Source organism: Staurois parvus, unplaced genomic scaffold (assembly GCF_062004578.1).
Source record: "Staurois parvus isolate SC_StPar_1 unplaced genomic scaffold, SC_StPar_1.0 ptg000081l, whole genome shotgun sequence".
Taxonomy (NCBI): Eukaryota; Metazoa; Chordata; class Amphibia; order Anura; family Ranidae; genus Staurois; species Staurois parvus.
Window position 1 is genome coordinate 13,454,336 of NW_028317877.1, and position 22,381 is coordinate 13,476,716.

At 40.7% G+C, this 22,381-nt stretch overlaps 1 protein-coding gene across 1 annotated transcript in view; it reads right to left on the reverse strand.

The window, feature by feature from the left end:
- The window catches only part of SLC24A3 (solute carrier family 24 member 3), a 526,682-nt gene that overhangs the window by 70,487 nt on the left and 433,814 nt on the right, over positions 1–22,381 (reverse strand). The window contains exon 7 of the mRNA XM_089669796.1: positions 5,463–5,537. Within this exon, the coding sequence (XP_089525922.1) occupies positions 5,463–5,537 (75 nt within the window). The remainder of the gene's footprint in view (positions 1–5,462; positions 5,538–22,381) is intronic.

A 22,381-nucleotide genomic window follows, 5' to 3' on the forward strand; every position in this document is an offset into this window, starting at 1 on the left:
TCTCCTGAAGTTAATTAGGCGGATAGCACAATTGGTCAAAGCTCTGCACCTGCCTGTCACTTTAGTGATGATGCACTTGTAGGCAGTAGGGATGAGCCAACAGTTTGGGTCAAACTTTGGCTGTTTGGGCGTTGGGACAAATGTCCAAACTTTTGCTAATCCAGACCCCTGTTCAGCAGGAGCCGACCATCATATATAGAAATGGTATTTCTACTGATTCTGTATATAACAGTTTCCCACTATTATGCCCCTAGGAACTGCTGATATCACCAGGAATCCCTGCCACATAAATAAAGAGGGCGGGAAAGCAGTGACATCACTGCCAAAATATGGTTATGTCACCATTATCCACGCCCTGTCATTGGAGGGGTTTTTTTTTGGCGAGTCAGCAGGTGGAGGGTATCTTGACTACCCCATACTCATTAATGTGGGGAAGGTTTATTATTAAAGGGAGGCTTCCAGATTCCAATAAGCCCCCACCTGCAGACCCCAAAACCACCAGACAGGGCGGTGGGGAAAAGGCACTTGTCCTCATTAACACGGACACCCCCGAGGCATGTTATTTAAAAGAATTTGGCATTTTTAAGTTTCACATTTTCACTCTTCCTGGCTGAATGGAATTTTGTTATATTATTTTTTTTCTATTAGTACATGTTACCTTGGGCAGTTCCCCTCCCCCCCCTATGCTAGTTTTCTGAAACCTCCTTGCTCCTTAGCTCAGAAAGTGGGTATTTTTAATTTAACAGATTTGGCTCCCATTCAGGTTCGGCATCCGCACTTCTTTGAAGTTCGCCAAACCCTACTCAAACTGAACACAGGGCTGGTGGGCTCTTCCCTAGTATTCAGATAGTGTCTAAAGGGTCAGGCCATACCAGTACACACAGTACAAATGTGGCAGCTCTGCTGTGCCTTTGGTTTTCGTAAACATTGTCAATTGAGGGGATAGGGGGCTACAGGTGCTACCTTGCCTAGTTACTATGAGCAGTGTATAGGCATGAATTAGCTTGATCTATTGACCACAAAGAACTATGCTACTTTCCCGACTATTGATTCAGAATGCTATTATGAAAACATGGATATGATACTTATCCAGTCCATGTTTTTAGATTCAGTATTTATGTATACATATTTTAAAAATGCCCAAAACATATCACAAAGCAGTTTTTGTATATTTTGTCTAAATGTACACTTTAATCAATACTGGAAATTAAGCCTTAGCACCCAACTGTCCCTCATTTGTAGGGCCTATCCCTTTTTTGGAAACAAATGTGCACACCTCTATAGAAAAATGTATTATTTAACAATCAACCCAACCTCTAACCTACTGCATTTGTTATTTTGAAATCTAAGTACAAAGTAAACGTAGTGGTGAAAAATATACTTGTGGAATTAAGCAATCCTTTTCGTGTATTCATTATTTATTGTGCGTGCATTTGGGGGCATATCAGGGGTATGTTCTTTTCCCTGTAGCACCCTCCTAGTTAGGCGATAGGATTTGTATAGTTAGGTTAAGCATAGCTGTGTTTCTCTGCATAACAGAGAGACTGATAGGAAAATATAATTGGGCTCTGCTTAACAGAGTGCTGTGATGGATTAGTTAGGTCTGCTTGTGATGCTATGGGGTTGTTTGAGTTTGTCTGAGTTCTGCCTGGCTTCAGGAAGCAATGAGAGACTTCCAGAACATGGGTAGGGGCCAGGCAAATGAAGAACATGAATATGGATACAGCACTGGCCAATTGCAGGGGAAGGTGGCCCCATTGCATGCTGGGAGTGGTATTTATGTTCTATGAGCTTATGGGTTTAGCGTCTTTCCCTGGAGTGGATTGCACCAAGCCAGGCTGGAGGCAGGCTTCCTCGCTTGGTACTTACTGCCATGCAACCTCAGGTGGGTTGACCTGAGGGCCCTGGAGTTAGAGAGAGTGACCCTGGCTCTACACTAAGCTGACTAAGGGGAGCTGTCTGCCAAATATCTTTCTGGTATCATTGAAGAGAGAGTGGCATGGAAGATTGAAAGGAGGCAACCATTCTGTCCTTGGCCTTGTGAGATCTTGGGGACTCTGTGGGCTTTGCTACCCCTCTGGTGCTTGATAGTCAACGTGGGTCTGAGAAAAGGGAATACTGAGCTCCTAGTTTTCACCCCAGCCCGCGCCCCCCCCCCGACTTCTCCTTTAAGACTAACAACACACCATCAGTCCCTCCCCTCAAGCCAAAGTACTAGGTGTCATCCTAGACTCCAATCTGTCCTTGCAGCCTCAGGTCCATTCGCTGACAAACTCATGTAGACTTCACCTCCGCAACATCTTCAAAATATGTCCATTCCTAACCCCGGAAACTACTAAGCAACTCATTCACTCCCTTATTATATCACGCCTCAACTACTGTAACTCCCTCCTCATCAGCTTACCTCACCGCAGGCTATCCCCGCTTCAGTCTATCCTGAATTCTGCGGCCAGACTCATCCACCTTACTAACCCCTCTGTATGCACCACCCCTCTCTGCCAATCCCTCCACTGGCTTTCGATTGCCCAACGGATAAAATTCAAAATGCTAACTTCGACGTATAAAGATGTTCCTAATACTGCGCCAAACTACATCACTGATCTGGTATCCAAATACCACCCAAAATGTACTCTCCGCTCCTCACAAGACCTCCTACTCTCTAGTTCACTGATCTCCTCCTCCCATGCCCGTCTCCAGGACTTCTCCAGGGCTTCCCCATCCTCTGGAACTCCCTACCCCAATCCATCAGACTATCACCTACTCTCCTCACCTTTAGGCGCACTCTGAAAACCTATCGCTTCAGGGAAGCCTACCCCGCCCTCAGCTAATTACTGAACTCCTCCACTCTTCCTACCACTCCATCCCCCACAGCTATTTCCTCCTGTACCACTATCCCCTCCCTCCTAGATTGTAAGCTCCAAGGAGCAGGGCCCTCAAACCCCTCGTGTATTGAATCGTATTGTTACTGTACTGTCTCGTGTACTGTCTCCCATTATAATGTACAGCGCTGAGTAAACTGTTGGCGCTATATAAATCCTGTATAATAATAATAATACTGGCTAGTGTTCTGAAGAGCTTGTCCGACGGGTGCTATTGCAAAGGACTTTTCTCAGTGCTATTACTTCTGGACTGCTATAGTCCACCGTAACAGGTCTGTACCTGAGGAGCTCAGACCTGCAACTACTACTACTGCTAAAGGGACTTTGCTTACTCCTAAACTACTTGTTACTGCACCTTAAAGAGAAGTCTGCTATCTGCTTTCAGTCAGGATTTCAATACTGCTCAACTAAGAGATAAGTTCAGATGTCCTTAGTGTGAATAGTTCTAATGTTGGAGTATCCTACTACAATTCCCCATCCCTATCCCCAGTTCTACAATAAAACTCCAAATACAAACATCCACTAGACTGGTCATTGAAGAAAATGAGCAGAAGTGTGTGCGTGTATTTTGCTGAAGAAATATAGTACACGGTGTCTGGCTTTGGGGTGAAGTAAGGGGAAGCCAGAGCAAAAATACAAGCGGCACTCAAGAGGGCAGTGCTACACCCCACATACTATGCACTATAATATGTATGATGAAGCTTTGATAAACATACAATCAATGCAGTCAGCTTTCCCAGTATCTCGGTTTCTCATGTATAGCTGTTTTCTTGGCCCCATTCTTTCTTAAAATCCACTTGTTTCCAGTAACAAGGTATTCTGGGAATAGTAACTCTGCATTCAGGTGATTATGAAGGGAATGTATTCTGAATTCCATCCTTTCAAGGAACCCTACTCTTTTTCAGACAGAAACAAAGAAAATCTGCATAGCACAGAATTGTGTGAGACGACACTCAACCCAACAAATTAAAACCCAACTGAAGTCACAGAAATAGATTCTACTAACATCCTCCATTTCTGTTACAGCATGTTACAGCATGTCTGAATACAACTGTGTAATGCAATAGCAACCAGACATCGGCCTCTCTGCTTTGTTGGCTCCCTAATCTAATGGATCTCATCTGATACATCTCTTCTTCTCATGAGTACAAGTCTGTGCGAGGACAATTGTAATGAGTGGTGTTACTGTTATGCATCTATGCTGCAATGGAGCCCTGGAGTGGGAGGGCAGGAAGTGCATAAGAAAAAAAAACCTGTATTTTAAAGTTTATGAAAAAGCTAATTTTGTATGGATTGTTGCAAACATGTCATCTCTTTATTGTTTACAAACTATTTATTGAAAAGGAGAAAAAAAAATTTGCCAGCTATTGACCAAAGTGGCATACAAAAATACAGAAAATGTACAGCAAATACCAGGATATTCACAGCGTATAGTAATAGAAAGATAAAATAGCAGTACAACAAAAAATAAAAACCAAGTGTTCCCTAGTCACAATTGGCCTACAAAATACAGTCAAGGATGAAGCCGTATCAGTTCCATAATGAGTATAACCTAGGCTAGGAACAATGGTCATTCGGCAGACCAAGAATCCCATCTCTTTGAGAACAGATGGGGTTTGTCAATTAAGGTATAGACATTTTTTTCCATGAGCAAGATAGAATCTATTCTTGCCATAACTGTAGAATGTCAGAATGTAGAATGTAACTCAGCCAGTGATGCTGGAAGAATCTACAAAGAGGCCATTTACTGTGAACAAACTCTCTGAAAAAGGTACTTTCAAACACTCAATTAAAAAAATAGAAACCAATTTTCATTTTGTACCAGTCATCTGCATATATTTGAAATGTCATCAGTTGAGTTTTCATCTGCTTTAGGGTATCTCCAAGCAAAAACAGTTCAAATTCATAGAGGAATATAAAGAGAAGGAAAGCTATGATTATTAATTTGCGCTTTAAGGTCAATTCAGGTGACTTCATTGTCAGCCCATTTTCACTGATGTTATCAGTTCCCTGTGTCAAAGTTACCTGTTTAAAGAAACCTGTCAAAAGAACAATATGGAAACTACCATTGTAGGACTCAAGGTATTTCAAGATACACTATAGAATGTGATATTACATAAACATAAAACAGGAGTGCTCAACTTTTGGATCAGGATCCTAACTATAAACCATAATCTTTTCTGTGGAGCACCTGGTTTTCAAGATATCCTACATAATGACTCTTGAATCGTATTGTCTTGGACTAGACTGCAGAACAAGGGAAAACTGACACTTGAGTTCCCAGAGCAATGAAAAATGTCTGCTCATATACCAGTTGTTCAGAGAAAGTACTCATTTCCCTACCACATAAAGTAGGTACACATTCCACAGCACAGGCTTGCTTGTAATGACATACTGTATATAGGTTTTCCTTATAGTATCTCAATTGAGGAAAGGGTGCTATTAACATTTACTTCTGCTTCTTGCTTATGCTAAAAAGTACATTAATTTAATAAACATCTATAATGTCATATGTTAAAACATTTTATTGATAACATGATCAATTCATTGCCAGTCATTAGAAATAGTCATACATATACTTACCACAATGAGTGCGACAACAGACAGTGTGTAATAGGAGGCATCTCGCAACAAGCACCAGGAGGACAAGACGACAACCTGCCAACATATAGACATTAGAGGTATTAGAGCAGTTGAACTGGAAGCACAAGACCCATCGGGACCTTCTTGCCAAAAACTGGAGGAAAGCAAACATTTGTGTTGCCCTTCATAAGTAAAAACATTTCAGCTTAAATATTCTAATCTGCAAGACAGACTACAGCTAGAATGTGATGCTTTGGCAAAATCACCTCTTTTCCTTCCTACCTTTAAATTTAATTAATCAGTCATAGATTCTGCAGCTGTACCACAAACTCCAGTTGTAATTGTTGTAGGAGAAAACCGTAGGTAGAAAGCATATTTACCTATATCACAAAAGTATCTGGCCTGCTTAGCATAGCAATTTTTAAAGCTATTTGATTAGTAATTTTGTTCTTCATAAGACTCCTTGGTTGCCTGTGAACCAAAGGGCATTTTTAGGCCAAGGCCTCATGAGGTTTGAGGAAACCTGAGATCTGGGGCGGACTGATAATTCGAGCACTCGGGCACTGCCCGAGGGCCTAGGGTCAGTAGGGGGCTCCATGAGATGCCCCTGGTACCTTTCATTGGCTTTTTCATGGGCTTCTTTGGGTGTGGGCGAGGACACGGGGGCCCCATGATCCCCTATTGCCCGGGGGCCCCATGAGTTGTCAGTCCGCCCCTGTCTGAGATGTATGACATTTTCTCAGTTTGCTCAATGAACTACACCCTTCTTTTTCAACTGGGACCAATCACAAAAAAAGCAACCGATTGAATGAGATTGTTTATGCAATTTAAAGCCTAATTACATTTCAGACAATTGACAATAAAATGAATGACCTACAGAGAAGTCTAGTGCTGCTTGTCTTCGAGTTTGAAAGGTGCCCAGCATTATCTGACCCAATTCCTGTAAGCCCATGACATCATGGCTCAGCCTCCTACTATCACAGGAGTGCAGCACCATGTAATGAGAGCATTTGGGATCCACCTACCACTAAAGAAAGAAGAGGGCAAAAGAGACCTGTGATGTTACCAGGCTAGACATAAAACATGTGGAAAAATCTGCTCCAGTGTGGGGGGGGTAGAGGAATGGAAGCATGCCTACGAGCCCAGAACTGGGCTTTAATCCTACTGCTTGAACTCTATGTACAAACTTGTAATTATGTTAGATTAATATGATAAATATGTATGAATGTGCATAAAAATGAATGTTTAAAAACTAGCTATTGTCTATGATGTGAAACAGTTCAAATATCTTAATTAATTGATAATTAAAGAAGCCTGTCATAGGGTTGCATTTATTCAAATTTATTCTTGCTGCCTTCATAGGCTGACTGTAATGCCAATCTGCAGCAGTTGTAAAAATGGTGTTTCCAGCTAACAGTAAAAGAACATAATTCTGACCAATTAGGAAAGGAAGGATGATGCCATTGTATCAAGGTAGATGTAATTGCAGCTGTGGACATCTAATTTCTGAAGGTAAAGCTGATTCTTACACAGAGTTCTCACAGCTGCTATTACAGAATTGCTAAGGAGCCAGGGGCGGACTGACAACTCATGGGGCCCCCGGGCAATAGGGGATCATGGGCCCCTGTGTCCTTGCCCAAACTCAAAAAAGCCTATGAAAAAGGTACCAGGGGCATCTCATGGGGCCCACTACTGACCCCGGGCCCTCAGGCAGTGCCCGAGTTTCCAATTGGTCAGTCTACCCCTGTAAGGAGCTTTGACATATAGTAGGAGCTTATAACATCTTCAAAGAAAGGTATTGTTAGGAATGTAAGGGACAATTTAAGACATTCATGTGCCTCATTCGGTAATATTTGATTGTACTCATGGGCAGGCTTTGTGTACCCACTGGAGAAATTCACAACAGTCTCAAGAAGCAATTGGACAGGGAGTCTGGTAAGATATTAGATATATAAGGTTTGTAGAGTGGTCCTATTACCAAGAAAAGCTATGTAGTATAGGGGCAGAATAAGCCAAACCTTTATACCTCATTATCAACCTGCAATAACCGACTTTATCAAAATGATAGCTTTTGGTCTCCTGGAGTGCTATGATTGATCAATGCATGAAGCATCACAAGACTTTGTTACATTTCCATACAGTATATTCCAAACAAGCACAATGATATTCATGTTTCTGTCTGTAAGTGGGTGAGGGTCACAACTTTATTGTTCCACTGATTCCTCCATAGACTGCTAGATTGAAACTCCTTCTGGAGACCCATACTCAAATGATAAAACAGTTATTTATAGCTGATAAGCACTAAGCAGCAAACTACTGTCCTAGTAACTACAACAAACCTTAAGATGTTACTTCTTAAGGAGGGAAAAGAAATAGTTGGTCATCTGGGATTCATTAAAGGTGATCTTACGGAAAGCTCTTGTCACATAACCATTAGAAGGAAAAATAAAAGTAATAGATTATGGTAGTATGTATACAAAGTGTATGGCTGAATAGGTTTTTTATGTTTTATTACACAAATTACAATTTGTTATTTTCTATTGCTGGAAATGTTCAGTGCAAAGCTGTTGTGAACACTGTAGTTACCTGCTGTTTTACTGACTACTAAGCTATTCTATACGCTTATTCACCCCTTATAATTAATTCTCCTCTAGTTGCCTACTGCCTGCTAAATGCAATCTGTTGTATAAATTTTCCAGCACGGCACCACAACTGTGGCAGTGTGAATAAACATGCCTGCTGGCCATGCTAACTTGCGGCTGAGCGACCGGGGGGAGGAGGAGGGGGGGGGGGGTAAAAAGAGAATGGCCAGTACTGTTTTTTAAAATGCAACTCCGATGGGGTTTAGATGCAGCACTCAAACTTTCCTAAACGTACCCCAAATCCAAATTCAGCTCATTAGTACTCAACAGGAAGGGACAGGATATATTTCCAATGTCAGGCAAATACCCTCTTTAACAGTAAAACAGAACAAGTGTTCCTATTGGAAGAAGTTCTGGTGGGAACTAAAAATTTTGAAATGTATCCCATATTGGTGATTGAGACAATTAGAGAGAGCGAATGTCCCTAACAGGGACACAGACAGCAATTAAAACTTGATAGTGGTCTAACACCTCACCACTCTAACCCAATCTAAAAAAATGCCTTTAGTCAATCTTTAAACATACTGTTGCATTTACATTGCCCCAGAAATGCTAAATCTGTTGATCCTGCCAGTTTCTTCCTCTTTCTGGGTGACAAAGCTGATTACAGTCTCCCAATGCTGTGGCAGTGTTGTCACATTCCCATGCCTATTCCCACAAGGGGAAGGCAGGACAAGGTGTTGAAGCACAGAGTGCCTGGAAGGTCCTGTAGTCAGGTAGTGAGACCACAGGCAGCAAAGCATCCATGCCCACCCTGCAGTGTTTCTCTAACAAGGACGCACAGCTGATAGTGATGGCTCCCTCCATGACCAGAGACTTCAAATTCAATCCAACCCTCAGCAGTGCCGAGTACAGCCAACGTAGGAGTTATGGTGGTCACATGACTTCTGAAAAAAATTATAAAAGTGGTTCTAAACTTAAACTTTTTTCACCATAATGCATTCCCTGCATTAGGGTAAAAAACAGTTTACAGTTTCTCGTCCTCCCTCATCTCCCTCTCTTCACTCAGGGATGAGATAAATAGGGGAAGCAGGTCCTTACCTTGGACCACTGGAACATCTTCTTCCCTCTCTTTCCAGCCAGAGAAAACAGGTTCTTTGAGTAAGTGTTAGTACCTTTTTTTACATCTGCACAGTTGGCCCTTTAGATAACATTATGTGTGTTTATATTAGTTATTATCTATGTCTCTGTACAGATGTGTAATACATACCTCTCCCTCTGCACTGGTTCATCCCCACGTCTGTCTCACAGTGAGGGGTCTTTCCTGGTTCTGTAGATCAATCCCTGTGTGGGTCCTTGGCATCCTAGAAGTGGGTAAGCTCTACAGCTCAGCCTGGTGTTTACATGTATGTTGATATTTTGTACCCATGTTTTGCCTTGGTTAGTAATGACTTACTTTTTAGATCAAAAAATTTTACGCCTCTGTTCCTGCCTCCTAAAGAAGCTGCAAACACTGAGGATCTCATTACGGTTGCAGATTGCCTTTTCTTGTATTGTACTATACACTATGTTCTGGGGTGCTAGATCTATGGATGTATAGTTGCCAAGAGAAAACACTCTCCATGATATGAGAGGCTGTTTTAAATGTATTTGTGCATAATGGAGATTTTAAATTTGATGTTGCAATAAAACGTATACTTTTGAGACAACATTGTGGTATATGTCGATGGGGAACCAAGAAAGTCCATTTTCATTTTTATTGAATACTAGATGGTTCTGAAAGTATCTGAGTTTCTAGATAAACTTTAGAAACTTTCCTTTTTTTTTTTTTAGGAAATCTTATTTCAAAATGAAGTAAGCGACTAATTTTAACAACATACAGTTGTGTTCAAAATAATAGCAGTCAGACATCACTAACCTGGTCAATCACTGTTTTTGGTAGAAATGATATTTCTACATGGCAAATAATTTACTATCAGGTGTAGTAGAGTAATAGAAATCTAACAGACCCAACAGCCATGACATGCATGCTACTGATTCTGTGTGATTGAATCACTAAATGAAAGGGGCATGTTCAAAATAATAGCAGTGTGGAGTTCTATTAGTGAGGTCATTCATTCTTTGAAAAACAGGTGGCAATTATTGCCCTTATTTAAGGAAGGAAGGCAGCAAATGTTGTACATGCTGGTTACAGTGCATTTCTCTCTGAAATTCTGAGGAAAATGGGTCGTTCCAGACATTGTTCAGAAGAACAGCGTACCTTGATTAAAAAGTTGATTGGAGAGGGGAAAACATATAAAGAAGTGCAGAAAATAATAGGCTGCTCAGCTAAAATGATCGCAAATGCTTTAAAATGGCAACCAAAACCTGAAAGACGTGGAAGAAAGCGAAAAACTACCATTCGAATGGATAGAAGAATAGCCAAAATGGCAAGGACTCAGCCAACAATCAGCTCCAGGAAGATCAAAGAAGGTCTAAAGTTACCTGTGAGTACTGTTACAATTAGAAGATGCCTATGTGAAGCCAAGCTATCTGCAAGAAGCCCCCGCAAAGTCTCACTGCTGAAAAAAGACGTGTGCTGAAGAGGTTACAATTTGCCAAAGAGCACATTGACTGGCCTAAAGAGAAATGGACCAACAGTTTGTGGACTGATGAAAGTAAGATTCTTCTTTTTGGGTCTAGTGGCCGGAGACAGTTTGTCAGACGACCCCCAAACACTGAATTCAAGCCACAGTACACTGTGAAGACAGTGAAGCGTGGTTGTGCAAGCATCATGATATGGGGATGTTTCTCATACTACGGTGTTGGGCCTATTTATAGCATACCAGGGATCATGGATCAGTTTGAATACATCAGAATACTTGAAGAGGTCATGCTGCCTTATGCTGAAGAGGAAATGCCCTTGAAATGGGTGTTCCAACAAGACAACGACCCCAAACACCCCAGTAAACGTGCAACATCTTGGTTCCAGACCAACAAGATTGACGCTATGGAGTGGCCAGCCCAATCCCCAAGTCTTAATCCAATAGAAAACGTGTGGGGTGACATAAAAAATGCAGTTTCTGAGGCAAAACCAAGAAATAGAGAAGAACTGTGGAATGTAGTCCAATCATCCTGGGCTGGAATACCTGATCACAGGTGCCAGAAGTTGGTTGACTCCATGCAACACAGATGTACAGCAGTTCTCAGAAACAGTGCTTATACAACTAAATATTCATTAAGTGATTCAAAGGAAAGCAAAATCTTTAAACATTTTTCAGTTTATATAGTGAATGTTTGAGTTTGTAAAGAAGAATACAAACACTGCTATTTTTTTGAACAGTCTAATATTCACTTTTCTTCAATTTTTTTAGAGGAAAAACACAAATTTGATATATTTTTCTTCATGTTTTGATTTGGAATAGAATGTGTAGTGTTCCCAATGCATTTGTGTGTATGGAAATAAAAGCTATTAGAAGGATTTTGAGCTTTATTCACTTTTTTCAACACACTGCTATTATTTTGAACACAACTGTATGTGCTCATTGAGCTACATTAATGTAGAACTAAGGCACATTTTTTTCATCTTGGATAGAGCAAGGGAAGGTTATTATTTTTACCATATGTGTCTTCTTTGAGTAAATATCCACAGATCCACAGCCAAAACAGGAAGTAAGAGGAAATCTTTCCAAAGTGAGGGAATCCCTCACTGTCACCAGGGTCACATGGCAGGTGGAATGATCACATCCCAGTGGTGCAGTGAATAAGAACAGACAGGAGGTTCAGCCACTGTCAGTGGTCCTTGGTGAGGGAAATGTACAGCCACCCTAAATGGAACTCGTTGGCTCAGTCATTTTTTCTACCCTTATCTATCTTGCCGTCAACCATTCCTATTGACCTCCAAACAAAGGAACGTGCAGTGCATGCATTCTTTCCACAGGCTTTATCAACAAATCATACACCACTTCTGTTTTTCTATGAAGTGTCACATTCCTCCCTAAAAAAGTTGTTTTACTTGTAAACATCATATTCTAAAATGGATTTATGTCACATCAGATTTTTTAAACTGTAGGCTGATAAAAATCTGGATATGCTTACAACAAAAATATTGCTTCCTTTAGAGGCCTGCACCCAATGTTGACTGTGCAATCAAGTGTAAATGTAATTCCACTTAAGTGAAAGCAATCAGTGAATTGTTAATGTGGTATCTGGAATCTGTTTGTTTTATGGCTGAAAACAAGAGTTAAACAGTGTTAACACTTACCCCATGCAAGCATTCCCTTTCTCTTACCCATCACATTTCTCAGTAAAGTCCAAAGGGCAATATGTGCTTTCAATTGGCAAAATAAAAGGCAGTGATTATACAACCCCTTCTCACCTACCTGGATCCCTGTATCGGATAATCTCACAATCAAATTGCATAGCTATGCATGCTCGCCCTTATTGTAGATTAGTACTGCCATATCCCAAAAAGATTGGGTAACGTTAGACCTTGTGAGGAAATCAAATGAAAAGAAACGCGTTGAGCGGAAGTGATGTCATTGTGCAGGAGCACCCGTAAGTACCAGAATTGTGATTTTATAGGGACTTTTACATTTTATGTGGATATAATCTTTTAAAACAAAGTGCTTTGTGGTATTCATCTTTACTACACTATAGAAGTGTTGTAGTTTAATACCAGTCTGAGCTGTGCAGTGGAAGGGGTGTCTTTATTTAGAGGAGTGGAGGAGAGGATTTGGAGGAGTTCTGGTTCCTTTCTACATGGGAAAGGTCTGGTAGTGAGGAGGGGAGTACCTGGATGTCGTATCACTTGCCTATACCTAGGGAAAGCATTTCATTCTTAAGGGAGTTATGCAAATCTGGTAAGCCTTTTTTCACCTAAAGTGTTAGAACAGGAGTCTCCAAACTTTCTAATGGAAGGGCCAATTTGCTGTACTTCATATCTTAGGGTGGCTGGACTGTGCCCAGTGGGAGTAAACAATGTCCAAGGGGTGAGAAAAGTTGGCTGTCAGTGGGAGGAATAGTGCCCCATTTTAGTTTTCAGTGGAAGGAATAATGCCCCATCATTGGTGGCAGTGGAAGGAATAGTGTCCCATTGTAGGTGTTAGTAGCAGGAAGTATGCTCCATTGCTGGTGTCAGTGGCAGGAATAATGCCTCAAGGGCCAGATAAAGGAGAGCAAAGGGCCGAAGTTTGGAGACCACTGAGTTAGAATCCTTATGTTTAAAGGGGCGGTTAAACATATTGTAATGTGAGTATAATAGCCTATGAAATTAATATTATGAATCTTAACATATGCTACTCTATGGGAGTATTTTTGTTTTAATACTGGTCCTGAGGAGATGTGGTTAAAAGGTGAACCATGACCTTAACTGGAGGATTGGCAGAGAGGAGCTGGGGAGTGTGGTGGTCTCTGTACATGTTTAGAGAATCTCTGGAGAGGGGGATAGCTGTAAGGTCCTGCTGACCATGCTTACCTGTAGAAAATGCACATAGACTCACTTACTTACGAGTCAGAGAAATCTGGTGAGCCTTTCATCTAAATAAAATATTGGGATCCTTATTTCTTAGGACTTATGTCTTAAGGGTTTTTATATATGTACTTATGAGAGCATAAAACTTTGTGAATAAAACATCTTTGATATTAAATATACAGTGGGGATCGAAAGTTTGGGCACCCCAGCTAAAAATTTGTATTAATGTGCATAAAGAAGCCAAGGAAAGATGGAAAAATCTCCAAAAGGCATCAAATTACAGATTAGACATTCTTATATGTCAACAAAAGTTAGATTTTATTTCCATCATTTACACTTTCAAAATAACAGAAAACAAAAAAATGGCGTCTGCAAAAGTTTGGGCACCCTGCAGAATTTATAGCATGCACTGCCCCCTTTGCCAAGCTGAGACCTGCCAGTGTCATGGATTGTTCTCAATCATCGTCTGGGAAGACCAGGTGATGTCAAGCTCAAAGGTTTTCCTCGGCTTCTTTATGCACATTAATACAAATTTTTAGCTGGGGTGCCCAAACTTTCAATCCCCACTGTATATTACATTATGGAGATGTTTTGTATTGATGATGGTTTTGAGCCAAGGGACATAAGGAGTGGACTCGGACTGCAACCAGGAAAGTAGAGGAGAGGAGTAGGAGGCTGAGGCAGGTCCTGCTTAAGAGTGTATACAAAAGCCCTGGTGGAAAGGGATGAACCTAGATGTCTGATTAATTATATACATTTGTGGAGAGAGTTTTTGACTCATTAATTTATAAGGGGTCATGGCAATCTGATAAGCCTTGTGTATTTTACTGATTTCCATTATTATAGCACGTTTTATGGTTGCACTATATTGTCAGATAAAGCAAGTCTTGAACACTATAATAAGACATATAACATTAATGTACCAATTTGTGCAAAAATAAATAAATGTATATATTAATATATCTATCTATCTATCTATCTATCTATCTATCTATCTATCTATCTATCTATCTATCTATATATATATATATATATATATATATATATATAACATATAACAATATTGTCTAGAAAATATATGAGCAAAATATATATATTTTATTCTTAATAATACCTAAACAATTTGTAATAAAAAAAAGGCCTTCAATTCATATATTTGATTCTTGTGTTTCCTAAAGTGTTCACCACCACACCGTGCTCCTCCACCTACAAACGGTGATCGGAGACTACCTTTTTTTTATACATGCTAATTATACCAGTGTCAGTGAAGACACTGAGAAATGTGAGTGTGATGTGTGGTTTTTAAATGGAACAAAGCATTTTAAATGGTTTATGCTATGGAGCTCCCTCTTTCTTTTCTTCCATACGGTTACATGTATATGAATGAGGAACGCTCAGCCAAAGGGTTATAGGAGTTATACTGACATCTCTGCTCCAAGAGCTAATGTGCTGTAGCTAGTTTATGATTTGACCAGCCTGGAGCTCTGGTGAGTTTATTTATTTTGTTTGGTGGTGGCGGAGCACGGTGTGGTGGTGAACACTTTAGGAAACACAAGAATCAAATATATGAATTGAAGGACTTTTTTTTACTACAAATTGTTTATGTATTATATATATTTTTTGCACATATATTTTCTGCACAATATTGTTATAAATATATATATATATATATATATTTTTTTTTTTCATTTGCACAAATTGGTACATCAGCGTTATATGTCTTATGATATGCTATATGTCTTATGATGGGGGACGTTCTATGATTTGTTATATCAATTAGAATATATGGACTATATGATACATATAACACTTTTTTAGTGTTTGTTTGCATTTAGCACTTTTGTCTTTGCAATTTAGCACTTTTCTTTTATGGTTTGCATACCTATATAAGTTTGGTATATGAGAAGAGTATACTATCAGGGTGTTGGGGAGCGCTGTTTAATACCTTTTATTCAGTAACCCTATGGCGATGTCAGGGACTGCATTCCAGGCCCCCCATATAAAAAAATTTGACCACCACTGCTCGATCCTTTTCCCACTGTGTGTGTTTTTGTTGCAATTTCCATCTCCACTGGAAAGAGTTGCCATCACTTCTAGTCCTATTAACCCCCTGTAAATGAGTAGAAATAGGAACACAGAGAGCAATAAATACTAGAGAGTGGTTCAACCCCTTCCCAATGCTGCAAAGTTTTTTTTTTTTTTTGAATCTTTGAATATTTATTTGTAAAATAAATATTCTATATGAATAGTAAAAAAAACAGATATAAAGTTTACTTTAAATAAATAAATAATAAACACAAGGGCCTTACTTACCTTCAGTTAGATGTATTCCTTGTGCTGCTGTTTTCTTTTTTTTAGCAGTAACCTTCCCCCTCACCTTGCCACCATATTCTTCTGGTGATCTATGATCTGCAGGTATTGCATTCTTAGATCACAATTCATTTATAGAAGCTGTATTACCTGCTATGCAAGGAGGACCTGGGTAGAAATGGAGGGCACAGTTGGGCACTCTTGATGAGTGCCTGTGACAGCTTCCTTAGTTTTATTTAACCCCTCCACACCAGAAGATTTCTACAGCAGGGGTGGAGGGGGGTGGGGGTGCATCAGTGGAGGAAGATTTATGATAAATGAGGACACAGCAGCACAAGGGACACATCACACAGAAGTAATCTGCCTTTTGCGTTTTTTTAAATTAAATTTAGGCATTAAAGCAGTATTAAACCCAAAACCAAAAATGTAAAATATGGCAGCTTACTAATCATTAGATGTGGTGGCTGCATTCATTTTCTTTTTTTATGACTTTTTCCCTATGTTTTCACCTGGTGATCTAGCCAGTAAATAAGGCCATTGACATGATATATATATAAGTACCTGAAATAAATAAATAAATCCAGTTCAGCGGAGATCGGCCAAGATTTGAACCATGTATGGGCAGGCTGAATGTACACAAGTCGATCAATCAACTTGAGTAGAACCAGCCTGTCAGGTTTTGTATGCGATTATTGCTAGCAGCTATTATAGCCACTACTCGCTGTGTTCTTCGGGCTGGGATCTCTCCAATTACGGTACCCCTCGCTAAGAGAACACAATAACTCAGCGGGAGGGATTTCCCCAACTACACTGACTGTGGTTGCAAGGAAGAAAGACACATGGCCTATGGCTGGCTTAACATACCTCCTGTATTAGAGTGTCTATGCTCTGAATGAAGGAGCAGAGGTTCACCATTGGACAGCAGCATTGTTAATCTGGGGGGAGGTTGTTTAGATGTACTAGCAAATTTAGATTCACAAACAAATTGAAACTGAACTCAAGATAACACTTTATAAGTAGTTAGAGCAAGCAGTTGTTTTCAATTTGGAAAACAGGTTATACATGAATAAGTAAAAGCTGATCCTTGTAAGCACCCCGTCAGTGTTAAATGGTTTATCTCAACCCTCAAATTGGTACATCTGCAGGACAGCTTGTTCTGTTGAAAAAAACCAGACCTACTATCAGAATCACCAGGTTAAAATAAAGGAAATAAAGCCTGAAAAAGAAACCAAATGCAGCTATCACATCTAAGAATTGGTAAGCTGCAATATAATAAATGTTTGCTTTTGGGTTTATTACCACTTTAATAAACTTTAAAACATTTAAATAAAATTGCCCCCATAAGATTACAGTTTCTTTTTTTTCTTTTTTTAAACAAAGCTTTATTTGAGTTTTTCAATTTACATAAACTCAGCGGATGAAACACTCCAAGGATGCATCATGGCAACAAAGTAACTTATGTAACAGAACTGATAGATTGACCAATATGAGCAATATAATATTTTGCATAGAAAACTGATCAGAAAGATTCACGAAATGTCAGCAGTTAGAACCTCTGAACAGAAACTCTGAAGGCAGATGAGACAAAAGAGGGGAGGCATTGTGAGTCAGTAGAGTGTGTAGAGGATGTGTAAAGGTGAGCTATGATATATATCCAAGGATAAGAAGGTCAGGAGATATCACAGAACTTTGAATGGGAACTGGGGTGCTTAGAGTATGTCAGTTGTCATGCGTAAGACGTGGATGTTGAAGTAGAAGAGAAGCGTATGAAGAGGAGATAATCAAAAAAAAGAAGGAGCAGAGAAGATAGGTAGATCTATTCAGAAGGAGAAGAAAGTGGAGAAGGAAGCTTGTATGGAGAAAAGATGGGAAAAAAAAAGAGAGAGGTGGAAAAAATGATGTTGGAACGGGCCAGAGGATCCCCTCCCAAGAAGTCGTTGAGAATATTTGGTAATGAGCCGAGCGCTGTGTTTTGAGAGAATAGAGCTAGAGGCAACTCCCTGTATCAAAAATTGATATACGTGTTGTAAGTCCTCGCTGATTAAGAGTGGGGGGGAGAGGTTATAAAAGAATGTGCGATGAAGAGGAAGTATAAAGAAAATGGTAGAAGAGGTAGGTGAAAGGAAATATGGCTTGGTTGCCTAGGTTGGCTAGAAGTGGTGTGAGAGCAGCAACAAACGAGTATTGTAAGTGTTTTAGATATAGTCATGCACATCTTAAATCCTCATAAATCAAAACAATATGTCCGGATTTACTGGATCATGTTTCCAGATTGGGGCATCACAGAAGAGCCATGAAGGAAAAACTGATGCTCTGTGGTTGGAAAGGATTTTTGAACATAGAGTCTCCATTTTCGATTATATTGATCCTCTCTGTGCTGGAGGGATGAGGTGAGGAAGTGGAGCTGGTCCAGACGAAGAAGTGCATTAAGAGCTGACTTGACATCCGAGATATTTGGAGGACTGTTGGAGACCCATTTTTTCAATATGGCTCTCCTCGCGACCATCAGGCAAGAGGACAGCCATGGTTTTGTGGCTCGGAGAATGGCAAGCTGAAGCGGATGAGCCCCTGTGGAGACCGATTCCAAATTGCCGAAGAGAAGAGGTAAAGGGTCCCTTGGTAGTTGTAGAGAAGTGATGAAGGCAATATAGCTGAGTAGTTGGGACCAAAAAGAAGATATTAGTTGGCAATCCCAAAATCTGTGTTTCAGCGAAGGTTTATAGTGTCCACACAAAGGGCAGGTAGACACCGAGGGATTCCCACGGACATACAGGCATGGCATATAGGCACGGTGCATTAACTTTAATTGTTGCTCTCGCCAGAACTCATTTGAGTTGAAGGCACAGGTATTGTTGAAACCAGTGAGGATTTGATCCATTGAGAGTGTGTTGTCAAAGTCTCTGATCCAAGGAGAAGTAGGAGTGGAGGCCTCTAGAGGGTGCACATAGTGTAGGTTTAATGGTCCATAGATGTGGGGTATCTTGTATTTTTGATTTCTAACTAAGATGTCTATGAACGAGGAACGGAAGCGACCAGATTTAACCAATGTTATCTTGTTCACATAATTACAAACTTGCAATACATACAGAAAATGGTGAGGAGGTGGATTGAAAGAAGTTGAAATCTGAGAAAAAGATAAAGGAAAGCCAGAGGCCGTGTCGTATAATTGGCTAACTAGTTTGAGGTCCCTTTCCAACCATAGAACCATAGAGCTGCGTGTTGTTGAGGGACAGAAAAAGCAGGATTACGATGTATGGGGAGGAAACGGGAAACCCATGGGGATACACCTAATTTACGTCTGATCTCCCTCCATGTGATAAGGGTATCACGGATGAGTGGATTATATTTTAAGTGTGGAGGTAGTGAGTTAGGGTTTGAATGTAAAAGGGCTGCAAGATCGAAAGGATGGGCCATGGCAGATTCCAGTTGCAGATTAGAATAGTTGGAGGATTTGGTCAACCAATCTATACACACCCGTAAGATGCAGGAGAGATTATATACTCTGATATTTGGAAGACCAATTCCCCCCTCACATCTAGGCAGACATAGCTTATGCAGGGCAATGCGTGACCGACGTCCTTTCCAAATAAATGTAGAGAGCGCTTTGTTTAGTCTAAGTATGTTCGTATGCTTAAGTAGTAGAGGGATGGTCTGAAGAGGGTATAACAATTTCGGGAAGCTCACCATCTTGAAGATGTGGGCTCTCCCTACAAGTGACAGTGGTAACTCTTTCCATACCTCTAGTTCGCCTATAATTTTTTGAATTGTTGGTGAAAAATTGAGCGAGTAGAGAGAAGAGGCAAGTTTTCCAATTTTGATTCCTAAGTATGTAATATGATAAGGGGCAATTTTGAAATGAGAATTATGAGCCCATGAGGGAGTGCGTGCATGGAATAAGGGAAGGACTTCGCTTTTCGTGAAGTTAATACGAAGACCCGAACAGTGCCTGAAGGCTGTGAAAATATCCTGTATATAGGGCAGGTCATGAGTTGGGTTGGCAGTGAAAATTAAAATGTCATCAGCAAACAAGGCTAAACGTAGATCTTGTTGAGCTATTTGGACTCCGTGCAGCTGTGAGTGGAACAGAAGGAAGCAGGCTAAGGGTTCCAGGGCCAAATTGAAGAGCAGGGGGGATAAGGGGCACCCTTGTCTTGTTCCTTTACGCAGTTTAATAGGGGTAGATGTGTGCCCTGCAGCAACCACCTGTGCTGTAGGAGCTGAGTACATAGCTTGGACTACATGAGTGAAAGGGCCTGAGAAGCCAAATCTATGTAAAACCATCTGCAGCCACTGGAAGTTAACATTATCGAAGGCCTTTTCAGCATCAAGAGAGATTATCACTAGATCTTGGTGAGGATTAATTTTAGCATGATTTAACACTGCTAGTACTTTGCGGATGTTTGAGGCAGCAGAGCGTCCTTGTATGAAGCCCGCTTGAGAGGGATGAATGATGGAAGGCAAGATAATTGCTAAACGATTTGCGATAATTTTTGATAGAATTTTGGCATCTAAATTTAGAAGGGAGATCGGCCTATAGGAACCTGGGTCAGACGGGTCTTTGTCTTTCTTTGCTATTAATTTTATATGTGCCTGAAAGGCAGACGGAAGATAGGCACCCCCTTCTAGTATAGAGCAGTAAACTGATTGCAGGGTAGGAGAAAGGGTTGTGGCCATGAGTTTATAGAACTCAGAAGTGTATCCGTCTGGGCCAGGGGCTTTACCATTAGCCAGAGTTTTTATAGTGGATTGAATATCAGATTGAGATATAGGAGCATTAAGAGATTGGAGTGCTACGGGATCGATTTGAGGAAGAGCAATGCCTTCTAGAAAAGACAAAGCCTGTGATTGGTCAATAGGGTCGGGGCCATATAGTTTAGCGTAGAAACTTTCCAATATGGAAACAATTTCTTCAGGGGAGTGTTTCAATATACCCTGAGAGTCCTTGAGGGAGGTGAATTGTGTAGGAGTAAACGGTTTACGGCACAAGCGAGCCAGGAGTTTGCCCGGCTTGTTGCCAAATTTATGATACTGTAAATCAAGATGTGATTGGTGCATGGATTCTTGTGCTGTTGCCCATGTTTCAAATTGGTGTTTTGCCTCTAGCCAAGCTTTCCTCTGTTCATGTGTGTTGGAGTCAGCCAAATTTTTTTGAGTCCGTTGGAGTCGGTTGCTAGCTTCTGTGTATTTTAGAGCGACCTTTTTCTTATATGCCGATGTAAAGGCGATGATTTTACCACGTAAAACCGCCTTTCCCGTTTCCCAAAATAGGTTAGGATTGGATAAGTGAGCTGCATTGGTGATCTGAAAGTCTGTCCAAGTATCTTGGAGTTGACGTAACACCTCCTGGTTATTTGCTAAGAAGGAAGGAAAGCGCCACGTTTTGTGAGATTGTGTGTTGTTAAGATAGTTGAGGGTTATGGATATGGGAGAATGATCCGAAATAACTATGTCATGTATATCTGAGGAAGATGTGTATTGCAAAGCAATAGAATTGCAAAAAAAATAGTCTATTCTGGAAAGCGAATGGTGTACCGGAGAAAAGAAGGTGAATTCCTTCCCATCTGGGTGGGCTAAACGCCAAATGTCTGTTAATTGTGTTCTAGTGATTTTGACTTATCTTCAAAGGCATTCATAAGTGAATTGAAGTCCCCTCCGACTACTAAAGGTAGGTGGATGTAGGCGGACAGCTTTGAGGACAGGTCCTGAAAAAACTGTTTTGACGGTGAGTTTGGAGCATAAATATTGGTGAGGACCAGTGATTGAGAGCCTACTTTGAGGTGTACCGCTAGGAATCTGCCTGCCTCATCAGTGTTAACCGAGATTATGTCAGGTGCGAGCTTTTTGTGTATCAGAATGAGCACGCCCGCTTTATTATTGAGTGAGGGAGAACCTATAACGTGCCCTACCCAAAGTTTCTTCATGCGAACAAAGTCAGATTGGTCTAAGTGTGTTTCTTGGAGTAGTGCTATATCTGCTCTAAGTCGGCGGAGATGGCGGAGAATAGCCATGCGTTTATGAGGTGATCTTAAGCCCTTGACATTCCAAGAATAAATACGTATCATTAGGTCACGTGATAGGAGGTGAGTACAAAGGTAGTGGACTTACAGTTTTGTAGGGTGGAGCCAGCTATCCCCCCATTACCGCCCAATCTCTGATGAAGTGTGGTCGACTCCCAAGGAAGGGGTGATTCTCCAGAAAAATATAAGAAAAAAGAACAGAAGAAAGGAGAGAGAGAGTGGAACATGGTGGCCCAACTGGGGCCTATCAGAAGAGCAAAACAAACAAAAAACCATAACAGTGTATTGGACTTCACATAAATCTGCATGCTGTCCCTGTACTGCGACCAACATAACCGGGAAATAGCAGAGTAATGATCTGCAGCAGTGGCTCATTGGAGTTGTTGAGAGGGCAGGGGAGCATGGCCCCCATGCCTAAATGGCATCGCCAAAGGGAAAAGAGGCTCAACAAATCGAATGACCAGAGCGGAACCGTGGTCGAGGCAAGGCACAGAGAAGGGATGACACAGTAAGTATAAGTATATGCTATCAAGCAGAATGAGAGGAAAGTACCACAGG